This window comes from Microcebus murinus, chromosome 23 (assembly GCF_040939455.1).
Source record: "Microcebus murinus isolate Inina chromosome 23, M.murinus_Inina_mat1.0, whole genome shotgun sequence".
In the NCBI taxonomy this organism is placed as follows: Eukaryota; Metazoa; Chordata; class Mammalia; order Primates; family Cheirogaleidae; genus Microcebus; species Microcebus murinus.
The window spans coordinates 18,939,501-18,951,891 of NC_134126.1; the positions used below are offsets into that span (position 1 = coordinate 18,939,501).

At 35.0% G+C, this 12,391-nt stretch overlaps 1 protein-coding gene across 1 annotated transcript in view; it reads right to left on the reverse strand.

Moving 5' to 3' along the window:
* The window catches only part of SPATA17 (spermatogenesis associated 17), a 154,119-nt gene that overhangs the window by 113,752 nt on the left and 27,976 nt on the right, over positions 1-12,391 (reverse strand). Inside the window, exon 4 of the mRNA XM_012745601.3 lies at positions 10,047-10,097. Within this exon, the coding sequence (XP_012601055.1) occupies positions 10,047-10,097 (51 nt within the window). The remainder of the gene's footprint in view (positions 1-10,046; positions 10,098-12,391) is intronic.

A 12,391-nucleotide genomic window follows, 5' to 3' on the forward strand; every position in this document is an offset into this window, starting at 1 on the left:
ATAAGCAGTCCCCAACAATCTTGGCACCAGGGACTAGTTTCATGGAAGAAAATATTTCCATGGATAGGTGGGGGGGGGGGATGGAGCACAGGTGCTAATTCGAGTGAGTGATGAGGCAGCTGTAAATACAGATGAAGATTGGCTTGCTCACCGTCCACTCAGCTCCTGCTGTGCAACCCCTCTCCTGCCCCTAACTTTCATGGAAGACAGTTTTTCCATGGAAAGGTTGGGGGTGGGGTGGAAGGGGAGCTCTTCCACCTGGTCCCTAACAGGGGTTGGGGACCACAGTTCTAAATAATTTGTAAAGCCTCAGCAATCATGAGAATCTATATCTTTTAATCCTCTCTTTGCTAATATAATAATATCTTTGCTATCTTTTCTAATATCTCTATGAGAAAAACTCAAAACTAAAATAATAATGGGTAGTATTAATTTGTGGGGAAAAACAAATATCGAGAATATTAACTTAATCTTGCAAAAAGGTTTAACTTCATTCCCTAAAATTTTCCAGCAGTTTACATATTTATATGAATGAGTCACATATCATAAATGATTCTCTTTTTGGATATGAAGTTCTTCCAATTTTAGCACAGTTTGCTATGCTAAGGGAACACACATCTTCTCTAAACCATTTTTTTAAAAATAGCATTCTATATAGCATTAAATAGCATTCTATATAGAATATATATAGAACTCAGGAAAATCAGCAAGAAAATAAACAACTCTATCAAAAAGTGAGCAATGAACTTTTCAAAAGAAGATAGACTAATGGCCAAGAAACATATGAAAAAATGCTCAGCACTTCTAATCATCAGAGAAATGCAAACCAAAACCACGATGTGATATCGCTTAACTCCAGTGAGAATGGCCTTTATCAAAAAGTCCCAAAACGGCCGGGCGCTGTGGCTCACGCCTGTAATCCTAGCTCTTGGGAGGCCGAGGCGGGCGGATTGCTCAAGGTCAGGAGTTCAAAACCAGCCTGAGCAAGAGCGAGACCCCGTCTCTACTATAAATAGAAAGAAATTAATTGGCCAACTGATATATATATATAAAATTAGCCGGGCATGGTGGCGCATGCCTGTAGTCCCAGCTACCCGGGAGGCTGAGGCAGAAGGATCACTCGAGCCCAGGAGTTTGAGGTTGCTGTGAGCTAGGCTGACGCCACGGCACTCACTCTAGCCTGGGCAACAAAGCGAGACTCTGTCTCAAAAAAAAAAAAAAAAAGTCCCAAAACAATAAATGTTGGTGTGGATGCAGAAGTTAGGAACACTCCTATATTGCTGGTGGGACTGCAAACTAGTGTAACCTCTGTGGAAAGCAATATGGAGGTACCTTAAAGAGATACAAGAAGATCTACCATTTGATCCAGCAATCCCGCTACTGGGAATCTACCCAAAAGAACAAAAGACATTCTATAAAAAAGACATCTGCACTAGAATGTTATAGCAGCAGAATTCACAACTGCAAAGAAGTGGAAACAACCCAAGTGCCCATCAATACAATTAATCCAAGTGGATTAATAAAATGTGGTATACGTGTACCATGGAGTACTATTCAGCTATAAGAAACAATGTTGATATAGCAACTCTTGTATTTTCCTGGGTAGAGCTGGAACCCATTCTACCGAGTGAAGTATCCCAAGAATGGAAAAACAAGCACCACTTTGTAGTCACTATCAAATTGGTATTAACTGATCAACACTTATGTGCACATACTTATGTGTAACATGCATCGGGTGTTGGGCAAGTAGGAGGGAGGAGGAGGGGATGGATATATTCACACTTAATGGGTGTGGTGCACACCATCTGGCTGGAAGATGGACACACTTGAAGCTCTGACTCGTGTGGGGTAAACATTGTAACCTAAACATTTGTACCCCTGTAATATGCTAAAATCAAAAAGAAAAAGAAATCCATTGACATGGGGTTCTTCCCTCTTCAAACCCAGCAACTACTGGAAACAGCACCAACCACACCCATGAGGCTATACTTGGTATGCTCTCAGGGAAGATTCTGGTACCCTAACACCCCAGACATCCATCCAATGGCAGGCTAAAATTCCTTTCTGAGACAAATCCTTTTACTCACAATTGGGTATTAAAGGACATAATAAGTAAGTGATGATTAAGGTTACAAATTAAAACTCATCCACACTAAAATATAATCAATCAATCTTTAATTGGCTTTGTTAGAGATATGTGGGTAAAGAGAGCTGGAAGAAAGTGAGCATTTTGAATGGGTGAAGTAGCTGCCATCAGTGAAATGAAGGATCTAAAATTTATTGTGCTCCATGAATGTGCCAGGTATTATGCTAACTGCTTTAATTCTTACAATATCCTTGTGAATGGGGCATGATCTCCATGTTAAAAATGAAAACCTGAGGTTAAGTAATTTGCTCAAGGTCACATAACCAGTAAAAGAGTAAATGGCAAAGTCAGGATACAAACCCAGGTCTGTCTGACCCTAAAGCCCACATTCTTTTCACTAAAACATTTTACATAGATAATGGATCGAGAGGGAGAGATTTAATTTAAAATATAGTATTTTCTTACATTATAGGGAGCCCAGTTTAACCAATAGCTAATTGATATAAAAGGACACAATGAATCTCAACAATATGTAGTTGAGATTCTACTATACTTCCTATTATAAGAAAAAATGAAATCTTGAATTCTGCCTAAATTTTCTGTTGCTATTCTAGTACTAGTAAATAAACTTAATTTTTTTTTTACAAAATAAGTATTTTCAGGTGGCAAGATAAATTTTGATAACATTTCTTCTTAATTTCAAGGTGAATGGATTCCAACTTCCAAAAAAAAGAAAGAAAGAAAAATGACTTGTATTCATGCCCTTCAGAGTAATTAGCAAGTTTCAAAAGTGATTGGTATAAAACAATTATTGTCATTGATCAGCTCTGAATAGATAATTTTAAACAAAGTCATTGTGTGCTCAGCAGATTACAGCTTGTTAACCAGCAAGTTCTAAATGACCTCTTAAGCTAGTCAAATCAATGATGCATATTCCTCATTAAGTAACATCAAAATGTAAGTGGTCTTATAAATAATGTTTATTTTAAGCACTGAAACAAATGGCAAAACCTTGATATATCAAAAGCCATCTGCTCATAGAAAAAATTTTCCCTCTATTGGGTTTACTTTTATTCCTGAAAATCCATAGTTACCTAATGTCACTAAAAGAGAGAAAAAAAATATCTTCTCTCTTAAAATAAAAATGAAGGCATGGAAAACAAATTCATTGATGATAACCCACCCGGTTATAATGCTCTAAATGTATATGACAGCACAGAAGTAGAATTCAGTTGTTCAAAATTATACTTTTACTTATTCAAATGTTCAACATTCTAAAAGACTATACAGAGCACAGAAAAGTGGGTTTCTGTGGGGAGTTTAAAAAACAGTAAATAACCCAAGTTTTCATTCCAAATATCACTGCATTGTCATATCAAAACTATATATAGTTATATATTGAAAATATATATGAATATTATATATGAAAATATAGTTTTAACTATAGTATATACATGTAAAAAATCTTAACTAGATATTTTTAGCAGAAGATTCTGGTTACTTATTCCATATAGTTTCTTCTCTTTAATATTCCATTTCCCCACTCTATCTGACTTTATACTTTCTTTCTCTATAAATCTATTTAATCATTTTATAACGATATTGGTACTAGAAGTAGCAGGAGGGGAGAAGAAATATTCTTTTGCATGGCATGGAACATTGATATACCTTTCCATCTGCAGGTTAAAGTTTGGGATTGTCTAGATGGTCCTTTCTCTCATTTTTCCCTAGGCTGATATCTTGCGATACATTTTTTGTGTGTATAAGATGGTCATTCATTCTATATTCCCCAAACTATCTCCAGTATATAAGGGACCTTCAGCATATTTTTCCTGAATTCATTTACCTATCTATCTCTATTTATTTAATATTCGGGTCCTTATTCTAAACATAAATGCTTACTTCATGGTATTGTAAGTAGCTTAGGAAATTAAGATGAATCTTTATATATCTGACACATATTTAATGATTTTTAAATAAAGCCATTATATAATCTTTCCTCACATTTTTTATAATTTTGGACATAAATGGGACATAAAAGAAGATGGTTATTTGATATTTCAAGTTATATTAATTTTTTTAAATTAAAATTTTTCTTACATAGATCCAGAGCTCTAAGAGAAAATGAGCCAATAAAGTTATGTTATTTTTCCAATTTGTTGTTTTTAAGTGATCTTTAAACTAGTGTTCTTCTTGTTGTTATAGTTCTTAATTTCCTTAATGTGAGCATTTCAGTCTGAACTAAAATGTTTTAGAGCATTAAAATCAATCATTTAAAATAAGTGCAATAATTTAAAAAAATCAGCTGAAACTCTCTAGATTCCAGCAAAATTTCACTAAGTATATGTGATTGATCAATAACATGTACAAGGATACCAGGGTAAAAGGAATTCTACTTGAAACAATTACGTCTGTAGTTCTTTAAAATTCTGTAAGCTTTTGATTATTATCATTTCACTCCTCATTGAACTTTGAAACTAAGATAAAAACATATGAGGGAACATATTTTATAAGAGATATTTCCAAGATGCTATGTACTAGCATTTCTTCAAATTTGCCTTCATGTGCTATTGCTCTGGTTGTCCTCGGATAGACAAGCATACAAGGACTGAAGATGTATGAGGTGACACAACAAAGTCTTTTCAATGGCATTACAAGGAACAATGCATGTTTCCTATAGAGTTTACTTTTGTTAATTTCCAAAGTCTGTGCCAAATTATTTGTCCCCATTATATTTGGTTTACTAAAGACCAGTATATTCTAAAGAGCTAATTTAGCAAAGAGGGAACAGCAGTTGAAGATATCAGTCCTTGTAACAATTTTGTGGGGGCTCGTAAAATTTTAACAAAGAGTCCTGTCTTCTTTTCCATTAATGTTTCAGGGCCCAAAATGGGGACAGGGAAGTGCAAATGCAACCAACGACTTTGGAATTATAAAAATCTATACGATCTGCACTTTGGATTTCAAACAGGAAAGAAATGACAGATCTTTTTTGTTATCATTTGTTATATCTTACACAAAAATCCATTTAAAATTGTAGCAAGAAGCCTATTTCATCTAGACTTATGATGGATGACAAATCCTCATGCTGGCAATAGACCTGAATATTCTTTTAGCTGGTGTGCTTTTCATCCCAAGCTACCCAATTCTGCCTATGAGGCCAAGCACGTGACAGTGAATTGGAATACCTCAATTTACTTCTCATCATTTAATTTAGAATTCCTGGGTGAAATTAGGATGCTCATTAATTCTTAGGGCCATGTTGTTAGTTTTCTAAGAAAACAGGGTATGAGGCTAGTCCCAAACTCCAGGATTCAAGTGATCCTCCTACCTCAGCCTCCAAAAGCACTGCAATTACAGGAAGGAGCCACCATGCCCAGCTACCTCATCTTTTAAATTGTAATCATAAAAATACCTATACCTCAGCACATTGGTTATGATGATTGCAGAGAAGAGTTAAAATATTTAACATAGTTAGAATGGTGCTTAGAGAATAGTAACTGCTATACAATTGCTAACTCTTATCATTTACCAGGGGTTCTGACTTACCAAGATTTGGGAATATGTACTATGGTAATCTTTTTCTTGTCTAGTTTCAGACATCATTTTTTTTTTCAAAATTTAACAGCCACAATAGTTCACTACAGTTGAACTCTTTATAAGATATTATAAGAAAACCAATATTACATATCAGAAATGCTGTCAAAAGTATGAGTTACAACACAGACAACAATATGAAACAGGCATAAAGAAAACTGAAGTAAACAGACTAGCAATTTGCCTTTTTAACTTATTAACACAAGCTTAAACTTTTGTTAAAGAAAGAAACAAAGAACGTCTTAGGAGAATTGCAGAGCATTCAATTGAAGACTGAATTTCATGGTATGGTATCCCATAGAGAGAAAAATAAGACTAACTTTTCCCCCGCACTCTAACACAGTGTAATTTTGCTTTTGGAACTTTGCTGATCTACTCTCCAACCTCCTTCTCAACAAACTCTAACATATCCCAATCAAAGGAGAACTGATCTAGAAGGGGGACAAATAAAATAAGAGATCTTCAGGGAGAGGGAGAACGAAGGAAACAGAAACCACTTAAGTCTGGCCAGGTAACACCTCATGGCTTCCTCTCAGTCTAAGTTCAGAATCTGAGGCACACCGTTCTTTTTAATCTTGGTTTTTTCAATGGCAGTCAGTTTGACTCAGGTACATTCAGGATTCTATCAGCTATATCTACGCATTTCTAGGTAATAAGTTTCTGAATCTGGAGTCATTCTCATTGGGGAAATGGAGACCTCAGCAACGAGGCTGAGGCTGAATGTATGCACTCTTTTACATACATTTAGTGATGGTCTTGTGTTATTTTTCCCCCTACAAATGTTAAGGATCAGGTATAAGAGATGTGTAATGCCATAGGAAACACTTCTTCCCGGATGGGGTCAGCCAGTAAGTAAAAGCCATAAGCAAGAGAAAACACTGAATAGTAAGAACCATGAATCAAGGTGCTAAGAAAAAGAGACAAGTAATAGACCTTAGGATGGATAACATCATTCCATTATACTGAATTTTTTCGATACCTGGGGATATTTTTAAGAGAGCTTTCCACACATAAAGTATTCTTGCCCTTGTCTTTACAGTACAGTTAGGAAGTTAACTCTCTAACCCCAGTATTTGGTGGGCCTGAGGTAAGTGACACCCAAGTGCTTATCTATATTGTCATCAACACGGAAAATGGAGGGTCAGTAATGCCGGGCTGTGAGAAGATATACAATTGTATATCTAGATGGGACAGGGAAAGAAATGAGTTGAGCAACCGAATCAGCTAATGACATTTGTATAAGATACTAAAACCTGTTCAAAGAGAGAGAACTGAAAATAAAAGTTGGGGGCCAAATTTAAATGGGATCCACAATGGAGTGGCCACGATGCTGGCAGAGAAGCAGAATCCTCATCTAGAATAAAGTCAAATTGAAGACTGCAAAGGAAATAAAGTGCCACACAGAGAAACAGGAGGAATAGGGCTCCAGGAGCTAAGATAAAAATTTACTGAGCAATTTATTGCCGTATTAATTGACTGTCACTGGCCTAGCAGCAAATCAGCAGCAGGGGTTTTGTAAAGGCATACTGGGGGTTCTGACAGCAGTTTATATCACAGAAAACCTCCTTCAAACCTGTATTTGTTACGATACTTCAGCAAAATCCTAAATCTCATGAAGTCATCCATTCGCATATGAACTGCAGTAACCAAATTTTTATCTGATCACATATAGTTTATCCACAGCACAGAGCCGAGTCAAGTAATCAAATAAGGCTTAAAGATCCCCTAGAAAAGGCTTAAGTAATTTCCACCAAGGGCACTTAGGGACTTAGAGAAAAAGTATTTAAAGCAAAGGACATTTTTTACTCCTGGTTTAGAAAAGAATGGACCAGTGTTAGTTAGTGGTTGGCTTATTCAGTGATATTTATTTAACCACCTACTATAAGCCAAGCATTGAAGACAAAGATGGAGAAGACAGGGTCCAGGCCTCAAAAGACTTACAGTGTGTGGAGGGGGTGGAGACAGGCATGTAAATTAGTAAAGATAATAAAATGTTACAGGTTCTATAACAGAAGTATGTCGATGGTAAAATAGGGACATAAAAAGAGAGAGTGATGAATTCTACAGGGCTAGGGGGATCATAAAGTCTTTAGAGAAAAGGTGACCCTTTAAAAAATAAATGCGGCAAATCATGATATTAATATCTATTACATAAAAGAAAATCACATACATATAATTTGTTCTTCATTACAAAAGAGTGACATCTATTTTGGGATGGATAGGCTATAAATAAATTTGTAAAACTTCTCTCTTTTCAGAAATGCTCAACTATCCTCTTTGACAATTGGACATAATTTAGTTGTCATGGTAGCAATCAATAGCCAAATATATAAACTTTCAATTGGCTCTGTTCATGAGGCTAATTAAGACTAAAGTTTTTTCTTACATATTGTTCGTGAAGGTCTTATTTATGATTTGGGTACATATATCCATCTAAATAATATTGGCCATATAGACTTTTGGTGTTATCTATTACCTTTAGAGGTTCTTCCTCCCAAACACTTGCACCCATGTTTATATCATTTAACCCATGTTAAACCCATTGCACCCATGTTTATATCATAAGCCCTTTCAAAGGGCTTATATTGATGTGGGTTTCTTAGATATGCCTAGTCTAGATAAAACCTTAATGACTAAAGCCAGATCAAACTCAATAAAAAGGTTTGAGGCTAAATAATAAACAAAAATATGCATTTTTCTAACCCTGTCTTCTATGCTTCTCCCTAATAGCAAAGAAGAAAGGAAAGATCTCCCTCTATGATTTCCACTGATGGTCTGTGGAGATATCTAAATGATTGGTCATTAAATGCTTTAGGTTCTTAGTCATCTAATATTCTTTACTTTGGAGACACATGTGACATGAAGCAAGTAGAAAAGAATCTCTATTGGTGTTTTTTTTTTTTTTTATTTTTTTTTTTTGGGGTTTTTTTTTTTTTTTGAGACAGAGTCTCGCTTTGTTGTCCAGGCTAGAGTGAGTGCCGTGGCGTCAGCCTAGCTCACAGCAACCTCAAACTCCTGGGCTCCAGTGATCCTCCTGCCTCAGCCTCCCGAGTAGCTGGGACTACAGGCATGCGCCACCATGCCCGGCTAATTTTTTATATATATATCAGTTGGCCAATTAATTTCTTTCTATTTATAGTAGAGACGGGGTCTTGCTCTTGCTCAGGCTGGTTTTGAACTCCTGACCTTGAGCAATCCGCCCGCCTCGGCCTCCCAAGAGCTAGGATTACAGGCGTGAGCCACAGCGCCCGGCCTCTATTGGTGTTTTAGACTGAAAGGTTAAGTCTATGGCAGAGCTATACAGAGAATCAAGATCTCTTAAATTCCCAGACTAAAGCATTTCCATTAAAAGAGGAAAATCAAGTTGTTTTCCTATACAAATATTACTGAGAATGGCAAATAGCCCATTTTAACTGGAGTATCTTCCTCTAGCTCAGAAGAAGCAGGAAGGCCTATTTCTTCCTCTTGTTTTTTTCCTTAAACTCCAGGAGAGAAGAGAGGCAGATTGTCCCTAAGCTAGACTACCAGCATACTTACACCTGTAGAGGAAAGCACTCTTTTCAAAAACAATATATATAGTTAAAATAATGTAAATTTGTCCACCACGGTTCAACACAGGACTTTCAGAAACTGTTTTACTACTGTGTCTCACCCAAAATAAAATCTATTATTGCAGAAGAAGTAACAGATTAATGAAAGAGAATAAGGCAACATAGGTTTTAGGGACATCAGTGAAATTCATTTAAGAAATGCCTCCATTTATAATAGCTTAGCAATTAAGCTATTACCTTATTGTCTGAAACAAAAGAAATAATCTTTTTATTTTGCCCATTCCCAAAATCTGTGCAGAAACCAAGCCCAAGCCCCATAATTGCTAAATTCAGCTTTCCATTAGAAAAATAACACATAAAAAATGAGCACAGAAATGATAGAAATGAAACTTCTAAGCTGGAAACTGACTTCATTACTGTTAAATCATATGAATAATTTCTAATTGATTTGTATTGGGCAGGAATCTTATATTCCAGAACCATGTTCGTCTATTTATCACAATATATGCTGTATGACATATGGAAACTAATACATTGCTTCATTAATATTTAAGTCTTTCTCTAGTTATGGCTCAGAGATATTTAACATTCTAAAACATAAGCATTTATAATTACATGTTTTACATTTTACTCTAATTTTTAATACTGCCAAGATTATTTAGCATAACTAACTTTTTAACTACATACTCTTTTCTCTCTTTACCATTAGCATATCAATCAAATTTGCATTACTCTGCTTTGCTCATTTTATTAAAAGTGAATTCAGGGCACAATTGACTTTTCATTTGTTTAACAAGTAAAGAAATATTTACCCTGACAGCCATTGCATTGTAGAGATTCATCTTCATAGTATAATATGCTACCTGTGAATCAAGAAAAAAAAAGATGGCATACATTTCAGTTACACAAAGACAGTGTAGCCTATTTTTACATATAAAAGATAAGAATCTTTATACATTATACATAATAAGAGTTCTAGGCTTAGAGAAATGAAATCAAACTTTGTATTGAAGAGATAGGCTTCCTAATACATAATGCAAGCTTAACCAGAAAAATCTATGGTAGTCAAACTAGAAGCTAATGGAGATATATGATCATAAAATGCTCTCCGCTGAGTTTGGTAATCAATGGTGCTCTACTGAGAATAGAATAACAAAGCAGAAATATTCACAAGTGCTGGTGACATGTAGTATTGTATGATTTATTCACTGGGGTTCTTTTAGCCAAAACTCACAGAAACATAAAAGGAATTCATATTTCAAGACGTCTGGTTTAATGAAAAATTCAAAGAAATGCTGTCTTCAGTCGAAATCGTTCAAGTATATGGATGCAGTGATGGAGCAAAATTGTGCCTTCCAACCATCTATGCAAAATGCTATGTACTTAGGTGCCTCCTGAGTAATCCCTGGGAATTTTGTTTCATTTAATATTCATTTTAACACCATAAAATCATAAATACAATGATATCATGTTACAGCAAATCCCTTGATATAGTGAAGACTTCCTAAAGTGTTGGTTTCTTTCTGGTAAAGAGACATTTATCTATTAACACACAAATCTCTCTTATAGCAAATTATTTAGCAATATAGCTTATTTCAATGAAAATATTGCTTTAAATAAATCTTCCACATCTGTTCTTTCAATTAAAAATATAAAATTAACATAATTCATGACAGTACAGTAAAGGGTAGAGCAATGAAATACATATTTTTTCAATATGATATACAACTTTATATATTTTTATTCAACCAAAATTCATTCAAGGAATATAAGTTGAGGCTAGGTAATCGGTGTCATGTTTCAGGCAAAAATCAGAGAAGAGTGCCTTAACCCTTTATAGAGGGGTTTTCTGGCCCCTGCCAGACAGGAATTCACACAAAAGGGTTTCACTGTAATTAGGGTTGTTTGAATTGCCTGGTCTGATCCAAAGCAAAGTATCTATGGAGAGCAGCAGGGCTGGATTATTTATCAACAGTTTGAACAATTATGAAACAGTTGGCTGCAATATGTTATTTACAAATGAACACAATGATGTTACTTCACTTTAAGTTCTCTTTCTTTGTTATAGCAAGCAAGGCATAATTCTTGCTGTTTGAGGCGATTTAAAATATTTACTTTAATATTCTATTGCCAAATTGAAGCAAACACTGCCATTAAAAACTTTTATAGAAAGAAATACATTGGAAATTATACACTCCAAAAAGTGTTGGTTCAGAAAAAGATGTTTTTTTATCTTAATCATATTATTGTTTAGTTAACAGTAGAAGGTGAGTGTGAGCTTTTGAGCCACAAACCTGAGTTCAATTCCTAACTTTGCTTTTAGCAGCTGTATGGCCTTAGACAAATTACTTAAAAGACTCTTAGTCTTGATTTCCATTCTTATAAAATAGGGCATTACATGCTTGATTGAGTTGTTCTGAAGATTATAAAGAGGTAATGTATTTAAGGTGCTTGCGACATAGATGATAGTATTTAAGGATTATCAGTAGTGCTATCAGTTACACATTCTGTGGCTAAAAGTATGTAATTTAACTGAAAGTAAAATTCCAAAAAGTATAAAGGGCTCAATTTCATCATGAACTAACAGGAAAGAGAGGTACAGCTTTTGAGTCTAAGAATTCTGAATTCTATAGTTAAGAGGTAGGAAAGCACTTTGGTCTTCACCTATCATTCGCAGGTGAACCACTAATTGATACGACATTTATTCTCAATTCTCTACCCCAGATGCTTTCAAAAGTACTGAAAAAACATATGTGATGCAGATACCGTATGATTCCAATTATGTGAGATAATTAGAATAGTTGAATTCACAGAGACAGAAAGTAGAATAAAGGTTACCAGGAGCTGGAGGGAAAGTGGGGAGTTATTTATAGTTCAACAGGTACAGAGTCTCAGTTTGGGATGATGAAAGTTTTGGAGACAGATAGTCGTAATGGTTGCATAACAAAGTTAATGTATTTACTGCCATTGAAGAGTACAGTTCAAAATAGTTGAAATGGTCAACCTTAAGTTATATGTATTTTATCATAATTAAAAAAAATCATATGTGAATATGAACTGTGCATTTCTATAAGGCATATAAAAAACACATTTGGACACTGAAATTTGGTAAAATTTCATTTAAGTCTTTGAATTTTTCCACTCTATACAATGGTGA